The sequence below is a fragment of the Zonotrichia albicollis genome, chromosome 2 (assembly GCF_047830755.1).
Source record: "Zonotrichia albicollis isolate bZonAlb1 chromosome 2, bZonAlb1.hap1, whole genome shotgun sequence".
Lineage (NCBI taxonomy): Eukaryota > Metazoa > Chordata > Aves > Passeriformes > Passerellidae > Zonotrichia > Zonotrichia albicollis.
Window position 1 is genome coordinate 11,973,248 of NC_133820.1, and position 27,024 is coordinate 12,000,271.

Here is a 27,024-nt window from a genome sequence, read left to right on the forward strand (position 1 = left end):
CGCTGTGTCGGGGTTAGAGGCTGTGAGATGCTCACCTGTGTTATCGCTGCCCCGCCCTGCAAACGCCCCGAGAGCCCGGGGCCAAGGGACAGGCAGAAATCTTCCCCCGGATGGAGAGAGAGCTGAACTGCAGCGAAATGCAGTGATTCACCCATCGGGAACCCGAGCTGCCAGCCCTGGCCCGGTGAACCCGAGCTCCTGCTGCTCCTCCTGGCGCTCTCCTCTGCTCGGAAATGCCGTGGCAGCGCTGCCAGCTCTGCTCAGGCACCCAAACATCATCTGCACTCGTCAGAGCTCTTTGAAGCACCCTTAACTATAGTGGATGTTTTTGCTGCCAAAGAAGGAGGAAGAATGAGGGAGACTCCGTCTTGCCAGAAGGCTAATTAATTACTTTATTATACTATCTTATTCTATACTATATTACATTACATTACATCTAAACTGAGTCTGCCAAGCACTCAACTGCACAGAAGTGCCCAGAATATGTGACTGTCACCTGACAGTCCTGACACATACACACACACAGACACACCTGGCCCTGACAGGCCAAGGAAACCAAAACCCATCACTGTGGGTAAACAATCTCCATGTTGCGTTCTGCTTTTGCACAAACACAGGCACAGCAAATGAGATAAGAATTGTTTTTCCCTTTCTCTGAGGTTCAGAGAATGCAAAACCCAGAAATATTCTTGGGAAGAGTTGTGCCTTGCTTTTCTCTGTGAAGAGAAATGGGGTGACACCTAACCTTGCTCAGTTCCTTTGGTCAGCAGTCCTGCCAGTCCTGCGGACACAATTGTACCACTATTAATGATGATAACGATAATAATGATAATGATAATAATAATAATAGCAATAATAATACCACCAGCATGTTTCCCCTCCGAAGTGTTTAGGAGAGTATTTTGGCTGTGTTCAGGATGCACACAAAGTACCCCTCTACTTCAGCTGCTTTCAACCAAACCAGTGTTTTCGATCACAATCGGCTGTCACTGGCTTCAGCTGGAGGTGTGTGGTCACTGTCACCAGGGGCTGCAGGTGTAGGTCACTGTCACTAAGGGGCTGCAGGTACGGGTCACTGTCACCATGGGCTGTAGGTGTGCAGTGTCACCAGGAGCTGCAGGTGTGTCTCAGTGTCACTACGGGCTGTAATTGTGGTTACTGTCACCAGGGGCTGCTGCCGTGCCCAGTGCAGCCGCAGAAACTCGGGCCGAGATGTCCTCACATCAACCACAGGGACAGCGACAGGAAAAGGGGCAGGGGCCGTGACAGGGACATGAATAGCGATAGGGAGTGGATGGGGATGGGGATGGGGATAGGGGCTGGGGAGGGAGGCGGGGGCAGGAAGGGACGGGGGCAGGTACTCGGACAGGACAGGAGAAGGGGACAGAGACAAGGACAGGAGCAGGAGAAGGGGCAGGACAGGGCCGGGGCCCGGGACCCGGGGCAGCGCTGCGCTCCCGGCTGATCCCGGAGCCTGCGGGGCCCTCGGGCGGGGCCGGGCCGGGCTCAGCCCCCGGGGGCGGTGACGGTGGCAGAGGCGGTGACAGAGGCGGTGACAGGGGCGGAGCGGTGGCCGTGGCCGTGCGGGGTCGGAGCGTGCGGCCGCCGCAGCCCAGCCCGGCCCGGCCCGGCCCAGCCCGGCCCGGCCGTGCTCGGGGACACCCGCGGCCGAGCGGGGCCATGCGGGGCTGGGCTCCGCTCCGCTCCCTCCCGCTCCTGCTGCTCCTGCTGGTGCTGGGCTCGGCCGCAGGTGGGTGCGGGGCCGGGGAGTGCGGGGTTCCGTGTTTGTGGGGTTCGGGAGATGCGGAGTTCGGGGATAGCGAGGTTCGGTGTTTGTGAGGTTCGAGAGATTCGAGGTTCGGTGCCCGCGGGCTCCGGGTGCCCGCGGCGCGGTCTCGGTCCCCGCGCGGGGCCTGTGCCGGTGTCCCCTGTGCCTTCCCCCGCCCCGGCTCTCAGGGCCCAGAGCAGCCGCTGGGGCCGGGCCGGGCTCAGCCCGTGTCCGGGATCGGTCCTGCCCCGTCCGGGCTCGCTCCTGCCTGGCCCGGGTTCGGTTCTGCCCGGCCCAGGTTCGCTCCTGCCCGGCCCGGGTTCGGCCCTGCCCGGTCCGGGTTCGGCCCTGCCCAGCCCAGGCTCGGCCCTGCGCGGCCCGGGTTCGGTTCTGCCCGGCCTAGGCTCGGTTCTGCCCAGCTTCGGGTGTGCGGCTCCCAGACCCCGCTGTGGTGGAGCCCTGGCCGGGCCGCCGGGGATTGTGTGGGGCAGTGGGCACCGTCCGGAGCTCGTGGCGTGGCGGGGATTTGGGAAGTGGCACATCCCGTTAAATGGCGTTTGAATGTGTGGATGGACGCCGGTTTGGGTTTGGGTTTGGTGGAAATGGCTCAGCAGGCTCGAGCTCTGTGACCCCGGCTCCAGGTGTGTCCCAGGGGAGCCGCTCTGCTCTGGAGCCAGGCTGGGAGAGCTGGGGGGGCTCACCTGGAGAGGAGAAGCTGCAGGGAGAGCTCAGAGCCCCTGGCAGGGCCTGAGGGGCTCCAGCAGAGCTGCAGAGGGACTGGGGACAAGGCCTGCAGGGACAGCACCCAGGGAATGGCTGCCAGTGCCAGAGGGCAGGGCTGGGGGGCATCTTGGCAATGAGGAATTGTTCCCTGGCAGGGTGAGCAGGCCCCGGCACAGGGTGCCCAGAGCAGCTGGGGCTGCCCCTGCATCCCTGGCAGTGCCCAAGGCCAGGCTGGACACTGGGGACAGGGGGAGGTGTCCCTGCCATGGCAGGGCTGGCACTGGGTGGGCTCTGAGGTCCCTCCCAACCCAAATCAGTCTGGGATTCTCCCCTGCATCCCTGGCAGTGCCCAAGGCCAGGTTGGACATGGGCTTGGAGCAGCCTGGCGCAGTGGAAGGTGTCCCTGCCATGGCAGGGATGGGATGGGATGGGATAAGGTTTAAGATTCCTCCCAACCCAAACCAATCCACGATGGAATGAGCTGTGCACAGAATGTGGTGCTCGCTCTGGCACTCAGGCTCCCCATGAGTGCAGCACGTCCCATGTCCCGGTGGTGCCCATGGCCTGCCTCACCAGCCTGGCCCTGTGAGCCCTGTGGGGCTCTCTGCTGGTTCCAGACCCACTGGCTGGACTGAGGCAAACCAGGGCAGGGCCTGCTGCCGTCGGCTTTGCTCGGTTTCATCCCATCAGCAGCCGAGGGACTTCCCAGGGAGCTCTGGGAATCCCAGAATCCCAAAATAGGTTGGATCAGGACGGAGCTTGTAGCTGGTCTCATTCCAACCCCCTGCCATGGAAACCAATCTTGCACTATTCCTGAGAAGCCACTTTGTTGCGCTGGAACAGCAAAAGTCCGCACAAAATCCCCCAAAGCCCAGATTCCTGTTGTGCCAGGGCAGCAGGATGGCTGCCTGGGCTGATGCAGGGAAGGGATGGGGAATCCCTGAGGAGCAGCAGGAGCTGGGACACCGAGGGGTCACCCGAGCCAGGCTGCTTTCACTGGCTGTGATTGTGGCTTCACACTCTGCTGTGAAAGTTCTGACTCGTGGTTTGAAATACCTTGAATCGTCTGAACAGCAGGAAAAAACAATCTGAGCCTCCTTGGGCTGCTGCTCTGAAAGGAGCAGCCCAGTGCAAACCGCTGCCGGGAGGGAAGGGACCTCTCTGCTTCCCCTGGCTGAGGGAGTTTGGGGTTTTGGGGGTGCTTGGCCCCGTGGGTGCTGTGTTTGAAGCGTTCACGTTGTTATTTTAGGCCATGCAAACTGGAGATGAGGAGGAAGTTGAGTGAGTGCTTTCAGCAGTCGCAGTCCCTGCCCTGCGAGGGAGGGATCTGACAGAAATTCAGATTTCCCTGGCTGCTGAGGAGGAAGCAGCTCCTCAGCCTCGTGGCACCCTCGTGGCAGCCCTCAGAGGGCTGATGGGCCCTGGGGTGTTCTTGGTGAGCTCTGCAGTGCCTTTGATAATCTCTGCAGTGTTTTTGATGAGCTCTGCAATGTTTTTGAGGCTGCCAGGGGAAATGACTCATTTTTGAATGCAAAACAAGCAGCGTGCAGCCAGGGGATCCCAGACTGGGCTGGAGGGAGCTTAAATCCCCCCCTGCCATGGCAGGGACAGCTCCCACTGTCCCCAGTGTCCAGCCTGGCCTTGGGCACTGCCAGGGATGCAGGGGCAGCCCCAGCTGCTCTGGGCACCCTGTGCCAGGGCCTGCCCACCCTGCCAGGGAACAATTCCTCATGGCTTGATCCCATCTCCCCTGTCCTCCACTGCTCTCAGTTTGCTTTGAGGTGTGGTGGGAATTGCTGCCTGTGGTGTTTCGTTCTCAGAGCTTCCTGGGATTCTGCAGAACAGAGTGTGACAGAGGTCTGAGGGCACAGATGGTGTGAGATACCTCACCACGTGCCAGACCAGCGGCGAGAGTGCAAGAAAGGATCCGTGGGACTGGAACGTGAAAATTTCTCACCAGTTTAGAGACGGCTCCTTGGGGGCCTTCAAAAAACACCTGGGAGGCGACTGGATTGGGAAACTGTGAGGGATCTCCCAGAGGTTTGGTTTGGGAAGCTGTGAGGGATATCCCAGAGGTTTGGTTTGGGAAGCTGTGAGGGATCTCCCACAGGTTTGGGAAGCTGTGAGGGATCTCCCAGAGGTTTGGTTTGGGAATCTATGAGGGATCTCCCACAGGTTTGGTTTGGGAAGCTGTGAGGGATCTCCCACAGGTTTGGTTTGGGAAGCTGTGAGGGATCTCCCAGAGGTTTGCAAAGCTGGACTAGCCATGTGTGTTCTGAGAGCTCTGCCTGAGAAATTATTGACAGGCCTGTGAGAAATTATTGACAGGCCTGATTAAACTTTGAGAGAAACACGGCCTGGCTTGGCTGTGTTTGAGGTCACCCTGTTCCACCCCTGCCAGGGACGGGGTTACCTCTCACTGTCCCAGATTGCTCCAGCCTGCTGCCCTTGGACATTTCCAGGAACGGGGCAGCCACAGCTTGTCTTGGAAAGCTAGAGCTCAACTCGTTATTTGGTACTTTGGACTTAGGGTTTAATGCAACTTGATGTAGAAATCAAAAAACCACAAGCTTTTTAACAGGAATCCACATTTCCACGTAAGCCTGGGCCGGAATTTGACTCAAGTCAAGCTTGATCTTCTGATCTCGTTGGTGTAAAAATTAACAGACTGTGCCTTAGGAGACCGTATTCTTCAGAGCTAAAAGTTACCTGCTGTGTTGTGGGGAATTTTGTCACGGCTTTGTCAGGCCCGGCTGGATGGTGGGAGCAGTGGGTGATCTGTGAAGTCCCTTCCAAGCCCACCATTCCCTGATTCTGTGACTCTCACGGTGTGAGGAGTCGCTCCACACGGGGTGCAGAAGGAAAACCTTTGTTCCTGCAGGCTCCAGGAGAGATCCCGGGCTGCTGGGGCTGCCCCTGGGGCCTGGGCTGTGTCCTGCAGAGCTTTGGGCTCTGCTGTTCCTCCCTGGCTCCGGCTGCTCCCTCCCTTCTCCTCAGCCCCCACTTCCCATTTCTCTTTGCCCGTGCCTGCCCTCCAGCCCCTGCCTGGCTCTGTCCCTTTTTTGGCCATGTTTTGGCAGCTTCCTCCTCCCCTCCTGGGCTGTCAGTCTGTCCTTTCCTGTCCCACAGCTCTTCCTCCTTCTCTCCTGAGCAGGAGCTGGAGGCCGATGGTGGCTGCTGCAGTGTGAAAAATGCCAATCATTTGTTTTTAAAATTTAAAAAAGTTTAATAGTAATAAAAGGGTTATAAAAATAGCAATGTAATTAGAGTAATAATAATTTGGACAATTTGGATTAGGACAATATAAGACAATAAAAACAAATAGTTATGGATGCCTGGGTGCCTTTTCTGGGCAAAATAAGTCCAAAAAAGGCCCCACGTTAACAGAGGATTAACCCTTAAAAACAATAACCTGTTGCATATTCATACACCTCATCCATGATGCATAAATTCCATTCAAACACAGGATTCTGGCTGGGCAGTGTCAGCTCCTTCCTCTGAATGCTAAGGGTGTCTTTATGCCTGAGCAGGCAGGAAGAAGTTCATTTCTTCTGACAAGGGAGCAATAAATTCTCTTTCTCTGAAAGATGCAGGTGTGGCTGCTGTCTCACTGCCGGTCCTTTCTTTAAAAAAGTATCCTACATAGTCGAGTTTCTATTTTAACATTTTGTTATGACCTAAAACTATATTTATGGCTTCATGGGGGCCTGGGTGGGGTTTGTGGTTTTGTGCCAGGCTTGGTACTTTCAGCTTTATGTTCTTTATGGAATGAATAAAAACCAGGGAGTTGGAATTCATGGACACACAGAATCCCAGACTGGTTTGGGTTGGAAGGGACCCCAAATCCCACCCAGTGCCACCCCTGCCATGGCAGGGACACCTCCCACTGTCCCCAGTGTCCAGCCTGGCCTTGGGCACTGCCAGGGATGCAGGGGCAGCCCCAGCTGCTCTGGGCACCCTGTGCCAGGGCCCCTGGAAACAGAAGGAGAAGGAGGAGAAATGGTTTTACCTGCAAAGCAGTGAAAATTTAATACATAGTGATGGAATTTGGAGACCAGAATTTAGTTACATGGATGTTTCAATAACTTTTTTATTCCTCTTCTTCTTTTAGAAACTCCTCCCTATTTACCAGCCCCCCAAAATGTGGAGGTTTATTCCTACAACTTCCAGAGCTTGCTGAGGTGGTCTCCTGTTCCAGTGGAGAATGGCACAGTGCTGTACACAGCTGAGTACCAAACGTGAGTAAACAGTAAATAAAACCAACTCATTCTGTTCTAATCCAGGATAACAGCTGGTTTTAAAAAGCCCAGAAGCCCTGAAAATGAATAAGCACAGAATGAAAGGACGTTTTTTATCACAAATGTTTTTATGAATCTCCAAGAGCAGCTCCTGGTGAGTGACAGGTCCTTGGCCCATGAGTGTCCTCTGAGCTGAGGAGAGATTGCAGCCCTGAGGACACCCAGAGATGCTGCACAGGATTTTAGCCTTTCCTGATTCTCTCTGGCCAATTTAAATTTCCCCAGACTGAGGGGGGAAATGGTGAGTTTAACCCTTGTGAATGGGAGCTGTGTAACACATTCTTGTCTCACCAGAAGTGGCTGGGAGGGGGTATGCTGTTCCAGGGGGCTGCACTGCCTGCTCTTGGTTTATTGTTGTCGTGGTTTGAAAAGCCAGGTGTCTGCAAGGAGGGCAGGAGCCTCCCCTGAAATGGGAAATGTAAACCCCTTTCCTTCAAATTATATCATTTTGCTCTTGGTTTACTGTTATCTTGGTTGAAAGCCAGGTGTCAGTTAAGGAAGGCAGGAGCCTCCCCTGAAATGGAAAATGTAAACCCCCTCCTTCCAAATTATTGTAATTTTGAAATTAAGGGGCTCTCAGGCAAAGATAAGGGAGTAGGAATAACAGTTCTTTACTAGGAAAAACTAAAACTAAAAATGCAAGAGTACAAAAAAAAGAAAACAAGCCACTGGCCCCCTGTGTGTCAGACTGGTGGCACAGCCCCAGTCAAAATATCCCTTTTTCAAGGGCAGGAAAATCACCTTAAAATCTTTTCCTGCCATTGATAAAAATCATGGGTAAGATAAAGAACATTGCCCCACCTGGTTTCAACAGACAATGATATGTTGGAGTTGAGATGGAGACCATACAAAGCCACACACTCCATTTCAGAAGGCTTCAAGCTGGTTTTATTTTAGCATGGATGCTTTTTATACATTCTTACAAAGCTCAGAAGTTTACATTTTACTAATTCAGGAGAGACAAGCAGAGTGCTCATTGGAACGGGCAGTTGCAGATTTCTCTTGTTTATCCTTCTTCCTTTCTTGGTTTCTGTGTCAATGACCTTGGTGGAGTCTGTGCCCAGCTCTGGCCCCTCAGTTTGGGAAGGACATTGAGGCTCTTGAGTGCAGCCAGAGGGGCCAACAGGGCTGGAGAGGGAACACAAACCCTGTGAGGAAGCCCTGAGGGAGCTGGGGGTGCTCGGCCTGCAGAAAAGGAGACTCAGGGCTGCCCCCATCGCTCTGCACAGCTCCTGAAAGGGGCCTGTGCTCACCTGGGGCTGGGCTCTGTCTGCAGCAGCACTGACACACCCAGAGCACACAGCCTCGAGCTGCACCAAGGGAAATACAGGCTGGAGAGCAGGGAAAAGGTTTTTCCAGCCAGGGTGAGAAAGTTCTGGAATGGCTGCCCGGGGAGGGGGTGCAGTCCCCATGCCTGGGTGTGTTTAACAAAGCCTGGATGTGGCACTGGGGGCCAGGGTTTGGTTGGGGCTGGGCTGGACTCGATGGCCTTGGAGGTCTCTCCCAGCCTGGTCATTCTGGGATTCTGGGAATTCTGTGAAAACTCTTTCAGGGGTAAACCTGGGTCCTCTTACCATGGATCCTCTTACCATGGATCCTCTTACCAACCTTCTCTCTGGCTCACAGAAGTGCTGTAAAACCCCTTCCCCAGTGACAGAGCCCACACTGGTGACAGAGCCCACACAGTGACAGAGCCCACACCCCTCTGCTCCCATCCTGCCCTCAGGCTCAGGGATGTGTTTGCTGTGCTCTGCAGAGGCTCCTGCAGGAACTGGAGCGACCTGGGCTGTGCACAGAGCCCCCAGCCCCAGTGCCGGTTCCCCCCCGAGCTGCAGCGGCGGCGCTGGACCATCCTGCTGCGGGTGCGCGCCGAGCTGGGCACACTGGCATCGCCCTGGGCACACTGCCCTGCCTTCGTGGCTGAGAGAGACAGTGAGTGCTGGGGATCAGCCTCATCCGGGGCTCTGGGGGTCTGGGGGCTGCTGGGACACAAACCAACAGTGAGTGCTGGGGATCAGCCTGATCCGGGGGTCTGGGTGTGCTGGGACAGAGATAACAGTGAGTGCTGGGGCAGCCTGCTCTGGGGGTCTGGGGGCTGCTGGGACACAAACCAACAGTGAGTGCTGGGGATCAGCCTGATCCGGGGCTCTGGGAACAGCTGGGCTGCTGTGGTGGTGTTTGTGGGTCCCAGGATGAAGGAAGAGATGAGAATCTTGACTCCATGTTTCAGAAGGCTGATTTATTATTTTATGATATATATTGTATTAAAAGAAAATTATGTACTAACAGTATACTAAAGAAAGAGAAAAGATTCAGCAGAAAGCTTGAAAGGAATAGAAAGGAATGATAATACAATTTTGTGACTGACCAGAGAGTCTGAGCCAGCTGACTGTGATTGGCCATTAATTAGAAACAACCACATGAAACCAATCACAGATGCACCTGTTGCATCCCACAGCAGCAGATAACCAATGTTTGCATTTTGTTCCTGAGGCCTCTCAGCTTCTCAGGAGCAAAACCCTAGCAAAAGGATTGTTCAGAAAATATGTCCATGACAGGCTGCCTCTCTGGGCTCTGCTGGGACAGGGGTGCCCCAGGGAGCTGGGACAGAGGCCAGATGAGTTCAGAGGAATAAAGGGGACATTTATTGAAGGGCCTTTTGAGTGGTTTTGGGGCTAGCAGGGGGAATGACTCATTTCTAAATGCAAGATAATCAGTGTGCAGTCATGGCATCCCAGACTGGGCTGGAGGGACCCCAAATCCCACCCAGTGCCCCCCCTGCCATGGCAGGGACACCTCCCATTGTCCCCAGTGCCCAGCCTGGCCTTGGGCACTGCCAGGGATGCAGGGGCAGCCCCAGTCCTGGCTCTGCCCAGGGGGCTCCAAGATGGAATCAAAGCAGGGCTTGGTCATGAGATGTCACATTTTTATAAGTTTTAGTCCATTTGCATACAGGAGCTGACTGTCCAACTAATAGCTGCAAATGATGAAGTTTCATCCTCCTTGCTTGCTTGCCCACCCTCATCTTTTCATGTTGTTTGTGCTTTGGGCCTGAAGTTTGAAGAGATTGTCCTTGAGTCTCCAGCTGGAATAGGATGGTTTTGTCTTCACCACTCTGAAAAGATGATAGTAAAAAGGATAATACAAAGCTTAATATAATTTAATATAACTTAATATACAGCTGAAAGCTGCACAGCAAAACAGAACAGAGAAATTTCAAACCCAGGGTATCAAGGGGATTGAGCTGTTATTGTCCCCAAGGACTCTGAGGCCTCGCCAGGGTTTGGTTCTGCTCTGCTCTCTCAGGTGTCACCAGAGGAGCCCCTGAGCCTCCTAGGGTGGTTGGACCTTCAGAGAGCCCCAGTGTTCTTTTGCTGGAGGATTTTCCACGTTCTCATTTCTCCTCTCAGCTCTGCCCACACACACACCACAAACTCTCTGAGGCTGAACCACCCCCTTCTGCTGGACACATCCCTTTTCTGATAAACAAGAAGTGTCCTGATAAATATAATTTGTCCTGATTAAATATAAATGGTTCAGATGAATAGAAATGTTCAGAGAAATAGAAATTGTTTATATTACAGTGTAGAAGTGTCAAGGCCACACTTTAAATCCCACACTGGTTTGGGTTGGGAGGGACCTCAGAGCCCACCCAGTGCCACCCCTGCCATGGCAGGGACACCTCCCACTGTCCCCAGTGCCCAGCCTGGCCTTGGGCACTGCCAGGGATGCAGGGGCAGCCACAGGCCCTTTGTGTGAGCAGGGTTGGTGCTGCTTTTCTGCGATCTGCTCTTTGCCCTGCTGTGCTTGGTTTTAGGATTTAGAGAAAAGTCAGCGTTCAGGTTCAAAAGTTCCTTTGAAATGGAACCTAAACAGGGAAGGGATTGAAGGGCTCTGCAGTCCCTGATCTCCCAGAGCTGCTGAGTGTGGGACACAGCAGAGGCTGGGGGGACAGGAGGAACATTCTGGGGCATTCCTGTGTCACTGCCCTGCAGATCAGTTCCCAGAAACCAAACCCATGGCTCCTCCTTCAGTGGGGGATCAGAGGCGCTGGATTTGAGGCACAGTGAGGAGCTGGTGCATGCAAGGAGGGATTTTTGCAGTTATTTCTGACAGCACTTTATTGGTGTTTTCATGATTTACACCTTGGAGCACTTCACAAAAGGATGTCACCAAGCTTATCCTGATGGACACATGGACACATCAAAGCAAGCAGGGGAACACTCATCGTTCCTCTTCCCATGTAGGGCCCAAACAGTGGTGGGGTTTTGGGGAGCATGGAGGGTGTGGCAGGTGATCAAAGGAAAAGAAAATAGAATGGTTTTATGATCAGTAACTGCAGATAAACTGAGACACTTCTGAGCATCAGCTATTGGTTAATATTTACTGAATTTCCAGGAAAAGTGAAGCAAATATTGTAAATGCATAAAGTAGGCAGGGAGATGTTTGCCCTTTCCTGAGCAAAAGCTGTTGATATTTGGGGTGTGTGCTGAGAGTGTCCAGGGCAGGGAATGGGGCTGGGCAGGGGCTGCAGAATCCCTGAGGAGCTGGGAAGGGGCTGCAGAATCCCTGAGGAGCTGGGAAGGGGCTGCAGAATCCCTGAGGGAGTTTGGAAGGGGCTGCAGAATCCCTGAGGAGCTGGAAGGGGCTGCAGAATCCCTGAGGAGCTGGAAGGGGCTGGGGCTGGAGCAAAGGAGGCTCAGGGGCCCTCGTGGCTCTGCACAAGGCCCTGCCAGGAGGGCACAGCCGGGGGGGTCGGGCTCTGCTCGCAGGGAACAGGGACAGGAGCAGAGGGAGCGGCCTCAGGCTGGGCCAGGGCAGGCTCAGCTGGGACAGCAGCAGCAATTTGCCCATGGAAAGGGAGCTCAGGCCTTGGCAGGGGCTGCCCAGGGAGCTTTGCAGTGCCCATCCCTGCAGGTGTCCCCTGGAGGTGGCACTGAGTGCTCTGGGCTGGGCACAAGGTGGGCACAGCTGGCACTGCATGGGCTGGCAGGGCTGTGCCAGCCCCAGGGATGTGGGTTCTGTGGGGCTGCAGGCAGCTGTGCATCCCGGGGTTTCCCTGCTCTCTGTGTTTGCTTTCAGCCACTCTGGGCCCCCCCAGGGTGAACAATGTCAGTGCCAGCCCTGGCTCTCTGCTGCTCAGTGTGAGCCCCCCGTTCGCCCCCGAGGCCGGGGACATCCTGCAGTACCTCGTGTCCTACTGGGAGAACAGCACCAGTGCCACAGCAAAGGTCAGAGTCCTCTCACGTCTGTTCTTGGGGCTGAGGGCAGGACAGCAGTGGGGACAGGAATTGAGAGGATTCTGTGTGACACAGCGAGGGGCACCACGGGGGCTGTGGGTTCAGGGTGCTGGCCTTGGCACAAGGATTGCTGCACTTCCCAGCTTGGGAACTCCCTGCTCTTCTTGGGAAGAGATGAAACCCTATGCACATCCAGGGACAGAGCTGCTGCCAGAGGTGACCCTGGGCTCCACAGCTCTCTGGGAAATCCCTCCTGCTCTGCTGGGGCTGGCTGTGCCTCAGCCCGGGGAGGGAGAGGGCAGGAACAGGCTGGGCTGAGCTGGGCTGGGCTGGGACCATCCCTGTGCATCCCAGCCCTCAGGTTTGGGATCATCGTGTGCTGCTCCTGCTGCTCCCTGGGAATTGTGTTTGGACAGAGGTGCAGGGGAGCTGTTAAGCTTAAAAAAAAAACTAAAAAAGAGGAAGCTTCCAAATGACATCAATCTGAAGTCAAACACCTAAAAAACAGAAGCAAAAACATTTATTTACATCTCCCTTCTGCCTCAAGGTCTTTGTTAAATCATCTGCACTTCCTTCCTGCCTTGCAGCACCGTGTGTTTTTCTCACACAAGAACGCCTTCAGCTGACAGCCAGGAAAGGAGCCACTGTGGTTTCCTTTTCCCCTCCATTTCTCTGTGTTTTGCTCCCTACCTGAGCTGCTGCAGAAGCTGCATCAAAATTCCCAGAAAAACTGAAATATTCCACTGCTTCTGTTGTTTGGGAAAGCTGAGCAAAGAAAAATAAACATTGGGTTTCTTGAATGAGAAATTTAAATGGGGGAGGGATATTTGTGTTGAAAACTGGTCTGGTTTTAACTGTAACACCTTTTTTGTTGTGTGTGTGCCTTTCCAGCAGAAGCTAAGTGAAAGCAAGACACTATTCCAAATTGGAAATCTAAAGGAGTCAACACTTTATTGCTTCAGAGTTCAAGTGCAGCTGAGGATTTACTCAGGGCAGCTGTTGGAAGGGCTGCCCAGTGCCCCACAGTGCCACAGGACTGCCCTCAGTGGTAGGGACTGGGGTCTCTGTGGGGTGGGAGGGGGTGGGACACGGGTCCTGCATGCCCTGGGCTGTCCCTGCCACCCCCAGTGTGTCACCAGTGCCGGGGGCACCAGGGCACCTCACTCCTGGCATCAGTGCCAAAGGAACCAGGAGTTTTCAGCCAGGCATGGAGGGAGTGGGGTGCCTTGGTACCTTCTCCTTTTCCTTCCTAATCTGCTGGAAAATGGGATCAAGGGGCTCATCCCAAAGCTGGAGCCAGGCTGGCAGAGCTGGGAGGGCTCACCTGGAGAGGAGAAGCTGCAGGGAGAGCTCAGAGCCCCTGGCAGGGCCTGAGGGGCTCCAGCAGAGCTGCAGAGGGACTGGGGACAAGGATGCAGGGACAGCACCCAGGGAATGGCTGCCAGTGCCAGAGGGCAGGGCTGGGTGGGATCTGGGCAATGAGGAATTGTTCCCTGGCAGGGTGGGCAGGCCCTGGCACAGGGTGCCCAGAGCAGCTGGGGCTGCCCCTGCATCCCTGGCAGTGCCCAAGGCCAGGCTGGACACTGGGGACAGTGGGAGGTGTCCCTGCCATGGCAGGGTGGGTTTAGGGTCCCTCCCAACCCCAACCATTCCATGATTCCATCCATGTGAACCTGCCACGTGTATTTGGAATTTTTTCCCTTCTTTTCCAGAGGCAACCCGAGCTGGGTACATCGTCCCCCTGTTTGTCCTGGCCTTGGTGGTTGCCAATCTGGCGGCAGCTGCTTTGCTGTTCCTGTGGAAACACCACCAGAAAATCAAATACTGGGCTCAGCCCCCTCTGGAAATCCCATCCCACTTCAAGGAGGTGCGTGGGGCCTGGGGGTTTCTCCTGCAGCACAGAAACTGGGGGAGCAGAGACGAGCAAGCGATGGCTCAGAATGTGCTTTGTGTCATCTCCCACTCCCTTCCTGTTTGCTGAGCTGAAAGTTCCTTCCTGTGCCTGCCTGGCCTTTCCTGGCAGCCTGGCTGCTCCTGCTCCTGCTCCTTTCTGTCACCATGTTTTGCCACTATTTTTATTTTTTTTCTCATTATTTTTTGGCCCCTATTTTTATTTCTTGGTCACTATTTTTGCCACTATTTTAATTTCTTTGTCACTTTTTCTATCAGTCTATTGCTTTCCTAGCAAACTCAGCCTGACTGCTCCTGCTCCTCTTTCTTTGTCAGTATTTTTGCCTCTGTTTCTATTTCTTTGTCACTATTTTTTGCCACTATTTTTATTTCTTTCTCATTATTTTTTGGCCACTATTTTTATTTCTTTGTCACTATTCTTTGCCACTATTTTTATTTGTCACCGTTTTTTTGCCACTGTTTTTATTTCTTTGTCACTCTTTCTGTCAGTCTATTGCTTTCCTGGCAAACCCAGCCTGACTGCTCCTGCTCCTCTTTCTTTGTCAGTATTTTTGCCTCTGTTTTTATTTCTTTGTCACTATTTTTTTGCCACTATTTTTATTTCTTTGTCACCACTTTTTGCCACTGTTTTTATTTCTTTATCACTTTTCCTATCAGTCTATTGCTTTCCTGGCAAACCCAGCCTGACTTCTCCTGGTTCCTGCTCCTCTGTCACTATGTTTTTGGCCACTGTTTTTATTTCTTTGTCACTATTTTTTGCCACTATTTTTATTTCTTTTTCACTCTTTGTATTAGTCTATTGCTTTCCTAGCAAACTCAGCCTGGCTGCTCCTGCTCCTCTTTCTTTGTCAGTATTTTTGCCTCTGTTTCTATTTCTTTGTCACTATTTTTTTGCCACTATTTTTATTTCTTGGTCACCATTTTTTGCCACTATTTTTATTTCTTTGTCAATCTTTCTGCCAGTCTTTTGCTTTCCTGGCAAACCCAGCCTGACTGCTCCTGCTTCCTGCTCCTCTGTCACTATGTTTTTGGCCACTGTTTTTATTTCTTTGTTACCATTTTTGGCCACTATTTTTATTTGTCACCATTTTTTTTGCCACTATTTTAATTTCTTTGTCACTTTTTCTATCGGTCTATTGCTTTCCTGGCAAACCCAGCCTGGCTGCTCCTGCTCCTCTTTCTTTGCCACTATTTTTATTTCCTTGTCACCATTTTTTGCCATTATTTTCATTTCATTGTCACCATGTTTTTGCCACTATTTTTATTTCTTTGTCCCTATTTTTTGCCACTGTTTTTATTTAATTGTCACCATTTTTGACAATTAAATTTTTATTTCTTTGTCACTCTTTCACTGTCAGGCCCTGGCTCCAGGCTAGGGCTCAGAGGTTTTGTGACACAAGGGTTGAGCAGCTCTGCACAAGCCAACCCAGAATATTTGAAATATTTTTATTTTTGGGATTATTTTGACACCTCAGGATGATCTCCAGGGGCTGTTCCTGGGCAATTCCTCTTTTTGATTTTCGCAGGGCTCAGAGGAAAAGCTCAGACATTTCTGGGTTAAACCACGTGGTTTCAGTGCTGCTCTTCTTCCTCTTTTTCCTTTGCACCAGCAGCAGCCCTCAAGCAGAGCTTTGGTGTAAAACTTTTTATTCAGCATAAAATTCTGGGTTTTTTAAAAGGTTTTATTTGTGTGCAGCTCATGGGGGTGAATATTTTGTGTCTGTCCTGTGGTTCTGGAAGAGAATTCCCAGCTTTGTGTAGCTGAAGGAACCCAGAGTGAATAATTTTCATAGGGGTCACTTGTCCAGGGAAGTGATCTCATTTAGGGCAAAAATTCCATGTGCAGTGTGTTAAAATGGCAAAAAATCCTTGTGCAGGGTATGAAAATAATGAAAAAAATTCTTGTGCAATGATTAAAATAGTAAAAAAAAATAAAAAATCCTTGTAATTATATTAAAATAATAAAAAAAAATCCTTGTGCAGGGTATGAAAATAATGAAAAAAAATTCTTGTGCAATGATTAAAATAGTAAAAAAAAAAATAAAATCCCTGTAATTATATTAAAATAGTAAAAAAAAAATCTTTGTGCAGGGTATGAAAATAATGAAAAAAATTCTTGTGCAATGATTAAAATAGTAAAAAAAAAAAAAATCCCTGTAATTATATTAAAATAGTAAAAAAAAATCTTTGTGCAGGGTATTAAAATAATGAAAAGAATCCATGATTCTTTACAGTGATTTACAATAATTTTTTACAATTATTAAAATAGAAAAAAAAATGCCCTGTAATTATATTAAAATAGTAAAAAAAAATCTTTGTGCAGGGTATGAAAATAATGAAAAAAATCCTTGTACCATGATTAAAATAGTAAAAAAAATCCCTGTAATTATAATAAAATAGTAAAATATCCTTGTGCAGGGTATTAAAATAGTAAAAATACTCTCATGGGGGCACTGGCTCTGTGCCAGGCCTAAACCATGACATACAGATTATTAAAATAGTAAAAAAAATCTCCTTGTACAGAATATTAAAGCAGTAAAAAAATTGTGTAGGGTATTACGTTAATTAAAAACTCTTTGTAGAAGATAATAAAATAATTAATAAATAATTGAGCAAGATATTAAGAGTAAAAAATCCCTGTAATTATATTAAAATAGTAAAATATCCTTGTATAGGGTATTAAAACAGTAAAAAGATTGTGTAGGGTATTAAAATAATTAAAAACTACTTGTACAAGGTATTAAAATAACTAAAAATTCACTGTGCAGGGTATTAAAACAGTAAAAAAAAATAAGTATGTTAAAATAGTAAAATATCCTTGTACAGGGTATTAAAAAACAATAATTTAAAAATCCTTGTACAGGATAAGAAAATAGTAAAAAAAAATCTTTGTTCAGAGTATTCATATAGTAAAAATTTTTGTACAGGGTATTAATAATAATCAAATAATCCTTGTATGGGATAATAACAATAAGAAATCTTTTTAGAGGATAATAAAGTAAGAAAGAAAATTAAGTAAGAAACTCATTATACAGATTATTAAAATAGCTTAAAAATAATTGTTCTGGGTTTAAAAATCATTTTTAAAATAACTGTACAGGGTCTTATTCATAATAAAAAAGTTGTGCTGGGTATTAAAATAATAATAAAAAAGAATTGTGCAGGGTGTTCAGACATTGCAGCCTGTCATGCAAAGGACCTGCCAGGACTGAGGCTCCTCCTTGTTCTGAATTTCTGAATCTGAATTTCCCAGATTAATGAGCAGCAACAGTGGATCCCTGCACAGCAGGGCCTGGCAGAGGGCTGAAAATGGGGATTGATAAATTAATAATAAATAAATAATAATTAAATAAATTAATAAATGGGATCAGCCTGGGATGGGGCAGGACAGAAAGGAAAAGGGAACTGGCAGAGGGCTTAAAATGTGAATTAATAAAAGGGATCAGCCAGGGACGGGGCAGGACAGAGAGCAGAGCGGCTCATTGGCCTTGTGGTGGCTGCAGAGGAAGTGGAGCCTGAATCAAACCTGATTTAATTTGTATCATTTTTCTGGAGCTGCTTGCTTTGGTTACCAGCCTTGATTTGATTTATTCCCATTGCTGCAGGGGCTGCATTGCTGCAGGGGCTGCATGGCTGCAGCTGAGCATCTCCAGCTGCAAGGGGTTTGCTCCTGACTCAAAGGGATTTCAGCTGACATGGGAAGATTGGCCAAAATGTATTAAAAAAAAACAACCAAAAAAACCCCAAAAAGCCAATGAGGAACTGCAGCTGCTTAAACTCACCTGAAGGGATATTGGAGGGATAATTGATTTATTTCCCCCACAGAAAGAAGGGGTTTTTTTAACATTTTCCTTGTTTGGTTTTAAGGAAGCCCAGGATGGGATATTGGGGTAGCAGCTCCTGGAGCTGGAGCACTTTGCTGCCTCTGGGGTTTCTGACAGGCCCTGCCCTGGTGTTTTGTGTTTCCCCAGTTCCTGAGGGAGCCGGGCTGGGCTGGCCTGGAGGAGCTGCACAGCCCTGCTGAGGAGGAGCCCCAGCCCCTGGTGCTTGGAGAGGAACCCGGCCAGGACGGGGAGGATCCTCCAGCCAACACCTGCAGGGCCACCCCAGGGAGTGCTACCTGCCCTGGGGCTGCTGCCAGGACAGGCCTGAACGCAGGAACAGAGCCTGGGACAACAGGAGAATGCTGAACACGAACCCCTGGGATTGCAGGAGAATGCTGAACATGAACCCCTGGGATTGCAGGAGAATGCTGAACATGAACCCCTGGGATTACAGGAGAATGCTGAACACGAACCCCTGGGATTGCAGGAGCTCCCTGGGGCCACAGGACCACCCTGAACCCAGCCCCTGATGCTGCAGGGTCTCTGCCCAGCTCTCCCAGCCCCTCACTGCGCCAGAAGCACTGGGAAGAGGGAAAGTGGAAGGGAAGGAACACTAAACTGCCTGGAGCCAAGGATGAAAGGGTGAATTGCCACCCCAGCTTGGAGGAATAACTGCACTTTATTGATGTGGGGTGAGCTGGGAATTTTCAGGGAGTGAGTTCCATTGACGCTGTTTGGTGTCTGCTGGCAATAACACTCCCATCATACCCACTCCAGTCTGCTTTCCTGGCTCATTTTGAGTGCAGGACTAACTCAAAAGGAGTTTGTGGGTACTTGTCTGGGGTTCAACTGTGCCAAGAGCCCCTCCCAGAGGTCTCTGCCCTTATCTGCCTCCTCCCACCCTCCTGGAGCTTTAATCTGCTGCTGCAGCCCGGCAGGGCCCTGCACACCACAAAGGACCTGAGAGGAATTTTATTCTGAGCTTTTCCAAAGTTGATCATTGCCTGTCAGACACTAAAACCTCTTGCTGAGCACCAGAAGAAGAGAAGTTGACTGAGAGTTTTGGTTTTAGTGCCTTAAAGCAGAAGAGCCCAAGTTGAACCCCACATCACCCCTGTGGGGTCTGGAATGTCCAATAAAGCACAAAGAACAAGTGAAGCTCTTCTGTACCAAAAAAAAAAAAAAGGGATTATTTGATATTTTCTCCATGGGTTTGATATAAATTGTTTAAAAACCAATAAAAAATGTGGGGTTTGTGTAAGTGCCTGGTTGGAGGGCCCTGGCAGAGCTGAGGTGCCACTGTCCCAGCCCTTCCAGAACAGCCCAGGCCAGCAGCTGCCAGAAACTTCATCAGGTGCAGAACAGATCCAACCCTTGGGAATCACACAGGGTGCATCAGGTGTTCCCTTGGGGAACAGATCCAACCCTTGGGATTCCACTGAAAAACCAAGGGAGCTCCAGGAAATCCTGACCCCTGCAGGAACTGCCAGGGCAGCACCAGCTCTGCTTTGAGCACCCACACTGAGGCTGGGCTGGGAACAAAGCTGACAAAAAGGAGCCACCAAACTCAGCCAGGGACAGAAATGAGGTTAAACCCCACTGGGAATATCTGTGGGTGTTCCTGAATAAACCCTGCACTGGGCTTGTGGCAGGGAGGGTGGGGGTCAATCTTTTTACACAAACAATTAAAAAGCATTTACTGGGAGTGACTCTGGGGTTGTTGTCACTGAGCCCTCCCTGTCCCTCCATCCTTGTCCCCAGTCCCTCTGCAGCTCTGCTGGAGCCCCTCAGGCCCTGCCAGGGGCTCTGAGCTCTCCCTGCAGCTTCTCCTCTCCAGGTGAGCCCCCCCAGCTCTCCCAGCCTGGTTTGCTGTTCCAGCTCCCAGTCCAGGCACAAGCTCCTGGCACTGGGAGGAGTTCCAGGGATCAGTTCCAGCCCAGGCTCCTTCCTGACTTCCTAAAGAACCCAACGAACATTCCCAAAAGCTCCTGGGCAAGAAAGCTGGCAGGCCTGGAGCAAAGCCTGGCCTTACTGGGTGGTGCAGGCCCTGTGCCAAGGTGAGCTGCTGTGCAAAATTCACAGTTTTGTGCACCTGGGTTGATTTTTATTCTGGAATTCCCAGCAGTGAGCACCCCTGGGATGGAGATACTGCAGCTCCAAACTGGCCCCAGCTCCTGCCCCTGAGCAATTCCCACCCAGCCCAGCATTCCCACTCAGCTCTGGCACCTCTGGATGTGGGGAAGTTGTGAAAGCCTTGGGGGCCAGGGCAGAGGCAGATGCTGTAAAAAGCACAGAGAACAAACCACAGAGAACTCGTGAGAAGGACTCACCCCAGCAAATGGATCTGCAGGGACACTCCAGGGACATCAGACATCCTCAGCCTCACTTTCTGTTTCACTCCACTGAGATGAAACTGGATCTCAATAATTCATTAATGGAAACAGCCATAAAATGTAAGAGAAATACATTTTAACTGAGACAACAGCAGCCCTAAAACCGGGTGTGAGTCACTCCTAGAATTTATTGAAACTTGAAATTATTACAAGCTTGGACTGTGAGCAATAAATCCATCCATACCTCACTTCCTTGTAAGCACAGAGGGAACAGTCAGGAAAACTGATTTATCAGCAAACAGCTGCCCCTGCAGACAGTGCCACTGGCAGGAGTAGCAAGACTCTGCTCTGACTCATTTATTCTCCACATCAAGTACACCTGGCATCAGTTTGTTGGAGTTTTTTTATTCTAATATCAGGAAATACATTAAATACCAACTGGTATCTCTTACACTGAGCAGCATGAAATTAATTCCAAGGACTGTGGTGCCAGCAAATGTCCTTTGTGCCAGAGCCATCACAAGTCAGGAATACTTTGCTTTGCCATGCACAACCTGCTGAGTGTAGGGACTCGCTTAAAAACCCATAACCTTTTCCCAAAAGAAGAAAAAAAAAATCTACTTTATTTTTACCTGAACAATAATATAAAATGTTTAAAATCAGCTCTGAGCCCAGCAGGGCTGGGCTGGCTCTGTCCTGGTTGCTCACTACTGTTCACAGAAGCCTGGACACGGGTGGAGCTGTGGAGCAGAAGCTGCAGGAGGAAGCTGGAGCCTGAGCAGGGGAGGCTGGCAGCCTGCCCTTCCCTGGGAAAGGACAGATCCTGTCCTATGTACACATTCACAGGTGTGTCCTGGCACGGGAGGCCTTCAGACAGAGCCTGGAATTGTCTCAGTTCCACCAGGCCGGGAAGCAAACCAAGGACAAGGGACTGTGAGTTATCTACACACAAGAACCACGTGGCAGCTGTGGGCAAGGCAGCTCAGCCCCACAGCTCTTCTGTCCTCCCAAACTTGTAGATCAGGGTGCTGAGGGGGAAAAGAGAAAAGAAATAAAAATCAGACCACACATTGGGTGACTTTAACAGTATCCCTAAATCTTACCCTGTGCAAATCAACAGCCCAGCCATGAAGTTTTAGTCAGATCAGGATTTGGGGTTGGTGTTTATGTTTGGTTTCCTGTGCATGGCTGGAGCTGTGGGAGCCAGCTGAAGGCCAAACACAAAAACAGCCACTCTCACAGCCCTTCTGAAGGAAAAGCCTGGGAGTTGTGAAATCCAAGGAGTCCAGAGCAGCAAGCCTCACTCTGCTGCCTGGGAACCAGCTCAACGTGACAGGATGTGCTGGGATAAAACCTAAACAATTCCATTTCTATGAACAAATCAGAAGGAATGCAAAGCCTGGGGTAGAGAATCAGACCCCAAATGCCACATGTTGTGGCTGCCCCATGCTGGAGTGTCCCAGGCCAGGCTGGGCAGGGTTTGGAGCCACTGGGATAGGGGAAGGTGTCCCTGCCCAGGTGGGATTTAAGGTCCCTTCCAACCCAAACCTTCTGGGATTCTAAATAAGAGTAAAAACTTCAGGCACAAATCTGCCTTCAGCAGCTTCCCTTCTCAATCCCAGAGGGGGTTTGGGAGCTGCTGTTTCCTGCAGGAATATCCCCATTTCCCAGAGCCCATGCAGGTCACTGCAAAGCACCTGGTGTGGGGAGGAAGGGAAAGGATCAGCCAGGAACTGAAAGAAGAAAGGAGGTGAGGTGAAACTTCCAGGGACTCATCTTGGAACTGACACTGCTGAACACTTTCAGTGCTTTTTATTAATACAACCCATGGACTGCTAAATGCATTCTACAGCTAAAAGGAGTTACTAGAGACTCCACATCGATTTCCAACTGTTACATGATAGATTTAATAATATTATTTGAAATAAATCCAGTGTGCTGTTACAAAACACACCAGCATGCTCTCACAGAAATGAATTCTCACTCTTTATAGCTGCAGGCTCAGCCAGTGAAGGGAAATTCAGGGAATATCAAGCACCAGAGACCTGAGCCACTGGTGTGAAAGAGTCTGGAAAAGGGGAAAGGGATCCCCCAGCTGGCTCTGCTGGGAGGGCAGCCAAGGGATTGCAGGGCAGAGGTGGCTGATGGCCATTGTCCAAAACCAAAATCCCTGGCAATCCCTCATGCAGAACTCTGTGCTTCCCTGGGCACCCACACCCAGGGGAGCAGAGACAGCTGCACCAACGAGGGAGGGAGCCAGGAGCCTGGCCAGGGCAAAGCAAACCTGGAATGTCAATGCATGGAAGCAGGAAAGTCCCTCTGGAAAGAGGGGAATCTGCCCAGGTCACTTACCTGAAAAATATTAATGCATTCTGGAAAAACACTGCTAATCCAGGGTACACATTAGTGTCTGCAGAGAGGAACAGAGGAAACACTCAGTGCTTTAGTTCTGGCAGGTGGGTTTAACAGGATATTCCATATTCCAGTTACTGGGAGCTGGGCTTAACAGGATATTCCAGCTACTGGGAGCTGGGTTTAACAGGACATTCCATATTCCAGTTACTGGGAGCTGGGTTTAACAGGATATTCCATATTCCAGTTACTGGAGCAGGGTTTAACAGGATATTCCATATTCCAGTCACTGGGAGCTGGGGTTAACAGGATATTCCAGTTACTGGGAGCTGGGTTTAACTGGATATTCCATATTCCAGTTACTGGGAGCTGGATTTAACAGGATATTCCATATTCCAGTTGCTGGGAGCTGGGTTTAACATGATATTCCATATTCCAGTTGCTGGGAGCTGGGTTTAACAGGATATTTCATATTCCAGCCACTGGGAGCTGGGTTTAACAGGATATTCCAGTTACTGGGAGCTGGGTTTAACACACTATTCCACTAACTGGGAGCTGGGTTTACCAGGATATTCCAGCTCCTGGGAGCTGGGTTTAACAGGATATTCCAGTTACTGGGAGCTGGGGTTAACAGGATATTCCAGTTACTGGGAGGGAGCTGGGTTTAACAGGATATTCCATATTCCAGTAACTGGGGGCTGAGGTTAACAGGATATTCCATATTCCAGTTACTGGGAGCTGGGTTTAACACACTATTCCACTAACTGGGAGCTGGGTTTACCAGGATATTCCAGCTCCTGGGAGCTGGGTTTACCAGGATATTCCAGTAACTGGGAGCTGGGTTTAACAGGATATTCCAGTTACTGGGAGTTGGGTTTAACAGGACATTCCAGCCACTGGGAGCTGGGTTTAACACACACTATTCCAATTACTGGGAGCTGGGTTTAACACACTATTCCAGTGTCAATCTCTGACTACAGCCTGGATGCTATGGCTCAGATTCCCCAGACCCCAGGCTTCCACCCCTGTGATTTCCTGCCAAAGCTGGCAAGAGCAGCACTTTCCAGAGGAGCAAACAGGCAGACTTACTCTGTGTGACATATGCTCCAAAGAGAATCCACATGGAAGCAATGAGGGATCCAAACATCAACATGAAGCCGATGAAGAGCCAGATCCGAGCCCCTGCAGGGAGAGTGAAATGTGGATTTCATCCACAGGGACAGAGAACCCAGCTGCTCCTCTGGGAGGGTGGGACACAGGAGCTCACTAAAGGCACAGCTGGAAAGGGTTAAACCCAAGGATCAAGGATAAATCCACCTGCTCAGTCACTGGAAGGGAGGGAGGGAGGGAGGAAGGGAGGAAGTGGCGGAAGGAAGTGGCGGAAGGAAGTGGCGGAAGTGGCGGAAGTGGCGGAAGGAAGGAAGGAAGGAAGGAAATTCCTGTACTGAGGTTCTCTGAGCTGGAACATGAATGGCACACAAAAAGCACCACAGGCCACTTCAAATGGCAGCAAATGCCTCCAAATTCACAAATGCCATGGAAAAGGCTGCTGGGATCCATGTGGGAAATAGAAAGGGAATTGTGAATGGGAGCAGGGAGGACAGCAGGGGCAGGGACACCCTCAGCAGTGACACAGGGAAATGGAAATGTTTGTGACACATCCCCAGGGAATGGCTGCTCCACAGCCACCCCCAGGCAGGAACTGAATTCTCCCAGCAGCTCTCCAGGATTTGCAGGGAAAGTTTAGGAAGCCAAGACATCCAGAAGCAGAATTTCACCAAGTTCCCTTTCTGACAAAGCCAGCACTTATCTCCAGGGGTTAATTCTGTAAAACTAATTCACAGAAGTTCTCTCCTACTCCTTATCTCCTGATTACTTCTTTCACCACCACCTGGAAAAACCCCAGCAGGTAAATGATCACCTGAGCAGGACTTGTAGAGTTAATTTACCTGTTCTTCCTAAGCATCCATCACTGTAGCTGTCTCCTCTCACCTGTGCATTTGATACAGCATTTATCCTGCAGGCAAAAAAAGGAGACACGACAGAAAATCAATTTAGAGTTCTAAGTAAAACTCCAGCTTTTTTTTTTTTTTTTTTAAGATGTGACAAATTCTGGGAAATTCCCTGGCATTCTGTCTAGTCACAAACCCCAAGTCATCCCTTTTTCTTGCCAATACTGAACGATTCAATAAAAGTTGTTACTTTTATTTACATCTCCACAACAAGAGCCAAGGATATTGTTACCCCTCCCATTTGAGGAAGTTTTGGGCAAGGAACAGCTGTAAAACTTGTAAAAACAGAGGGAAATGCAGTGAATTGTTCCATATTGAGGTAAGCATTGCATTCTCCATCCCAGGCCAGGCTGGACACTGGGGCAGAGCAGCCTGGCACAGGGGGAGCTGTCCCTGCCATGGCAGGGGTGGCACTGGGTGGGCCCTGAGGTCCCTCCCAACCCAAACCATTCCCTGATTCTGTGATTTATCCACCTGCCAGCAAAGCCTGGCTGCTGCTGGTGGCTCTGTGGTGAGCCCTGTCCCCAGCACTCACATGAAGAAGGCCAGGGTGGAGAAGACCCCGCAGGTGTGGAAGGCGTGGTTCAGCTGCTCCGGCTTGGGATAGACCACGGCAGCATCGATCATGATCCACCAGCCTGTGAAAAACTGGGCACAGACACACACAGGGCTGAGCCTGGGGGCACAGGGCAGCAGGGAGACCAGGCAGGGCTGGGCACCACTGCCTTCACTGGCCCCCAACAAGAACCAACTCCTCTGGACAGTGGTGTAAATGTGTTTGATGGGCAATGCCTGCACAAATCCCAACGTTGCTGTGTTCAGGGGAGTGTTTGGGAATCAGCCACAATTTCTGTTCACATTAAGGAGTGGGGTGTGGATAAATTTATGCCCAGAGCAGCTGGGGCTGCCCCTGGATCCCTGGAAGTGCCCAAGGCCAGGTTGGACATTGGGGCTTGGAGCAGCCTGGGACAGGGAAAGGTGTCCCTGCCCACAGATGGGATTTCAGGTCCCTCCCAACCCAAACCCTTCTGGGATTCTATGAAATTCCCTGTGCAATTCCTGTGAAATTCCCTCTTCCTTGTTCCCCTTAAGAACAAGAATCCAGACTCTAAACACACATGAGATGGGGATGGTGCAGAACAGAGCAGTTCTAACAGATCCAACTCTGCAGCAATCCATGAAGAATTTCCTCTCAAGGGGAGAGATCAGATCAGCAACGTCACAGCCCTTGTGACAAGGCTGCTGCCAACCCCACAAGGAAGAGGCTGGATTTGGGGAAGTTAAGAGGCAGAAGTGGCAGAACCAGAGGCCCAAGTGTGACAGTTTGTGGCTCACCAGCACCCCGGCCACGATGGAGGCGATGGCGTTGCGGCGCTCGCTCCAGTCGATGCACTCGCACTCCGGCCAGCGGAAATTGTCCAGGAACCCTGCCATGGCCTCAGCTCACAGTGCCCTGGGCACAGCCCACAGTGCCCTGGGCACGGCTGTCACTGCCCTGGGCACAGCTCAGGCTGCCCTGGGCACGGCTCACAGTGCCCTGGGCACAGCTGTCACTGCCCTGGGCACGGCTCAGGCTGCCCTGGGCACAGCCCACACTGCCCTGGGCACAGCCCACACTGCCCCAGGCCCGGCTCACTCTGCCCTGGGCACGGCTCACTCTGCCCTGGGCTCGGCTGTCGCTGCCCCGCTGTCCCAGCACTCTGTCCTGGACTCTTCCATCAACAGCAGTTCCTGAGTGCCTGAAACACAACCAAGGGTGAGGTCAGTATTGATGCCTTCAGTCTGAGCTTTCATATTTTCCAGATTCTGTACTGCCTTAGTGTGTGACTCTGAACTTCACAGAAAGTGTCAGCAGTTCTCACAGCTCAGTCACACAGAACAATCCTTTTCCAGCCCAGAACCAAGGACACCACTGCAGCTTCAGCCCCAAAAAGTGTAAAAACAGTGAATTGAGGAGAGCGTCTGGAAGGCTGGACTGCATCACCTGGAGCTGTAATTGTAATTAACCCCAATATCGAAATGGAGCAAAACTTATAAAAGTGTGAAAACTCCTGACCCAGGGTCCATCTTGGACAGCCAGGCTATTGTACTGCCTTGTGCATCCTTTAAAGGCCTTTTAGTAAGGGATTAATTCCTTATTTATTTCTTTATTACTTTATTCCTTTAACTCTGTCCAGCCCCTGCTCTAGGCAGACTCTCAGTATCAATCAGGAACGTCTCCAGATGTTGGACAACTCCCACGAGTTCCAGTCTGGGGTTTTTACAGAATTCAGGTTTTACACAGAGCCTTCCAGTGGAATTTGCCCCACCCATGGCAGGAGAGGGAAGGAGATTGTTTTAAAGCCATCCCAGCCCAAACCATTCCATGATAAACTCTGTTGGTGCTGTATTGAGCTATATTCACAAAACAACCTCCCTTACTCAGAACTACAAAAGAAAATCACCACACAACCCCAAAGTTTATGGCAGAACTTGGTCCATAAGTTGTGTCAAGGAGTCTCAATTAAACTGTAATATTTCCAGTCTCCAATCTAACAGATAATAATATTTAGTGCCTTTTTAA

General features: G+C 50.6%; 2 protein-coding genes across 3 annotated transcripts; one reads left to right on the top strand and one right to left on the bottom strand.

Moving 5' to 3' along the window:
* The first annotated feature begins 1,314 nt into the window (after positions 1-1,314).
* On the top strand, positions 1,315-21,129 carry IFNGR2 (interferon gamma receptor 2). Of its 2 annotated transcripts, none has more exons than XM_074533517.1 (7): positions 1,315-1,750; positions 6,603-6,729; positions 8,546-8,721; positions 11,872-12,020; positions 12,921-13,077; positions 13,742-13,896; positions 17,912-21,129. In XM_074533517.1, the coding sequence occupies exons 1-7, from the start codon at positions 1,681-1,683 to the stop codon at positions 18,128-18,130; spliced, it is 1,053 nt and encodes a 350-aa protein (XP_074389618.1). In that variant the 5' UTR covers positions 1,315-1,680; the 3' UTR covers positions 18,131-21,129. The 2 variants fall into 2 exon arrangements, with proteins under 2 accessions (XP_074389618.1, XP_074389625.1); XM_074533524.1 differs by having other exon boundaries at positions 12,924-13,077.
* On the bottom strand, positions 20,483-26,014 carry TMEM50B (transmembrane protein 50B). Its single transcript, XM_074533530.1, has 6 exons — positions 25,797-26,014; positions 24,997-25,109; positions 24,399-24,466; positions 23,539-23,631; positions 22,450-22,507; positions 20,483-21,125 (listed from the first exon to the last, which is right to left on the bottom strand). The coding sequence occupies exons 1-6, from the start codon at positions 25,893-25,895 to the stop codon at positions 21,080-21,082; spliced, it is 477 nt and encodes a 158-aa protein (XP_074389631.1). The 5' UTR covers positions 25,896-26,014; the 3' UTR covers positions 20,483-21,079.
* Between the last annotated feature and the right edge of the window lie 1,010 nt (positions 26,015-27,024).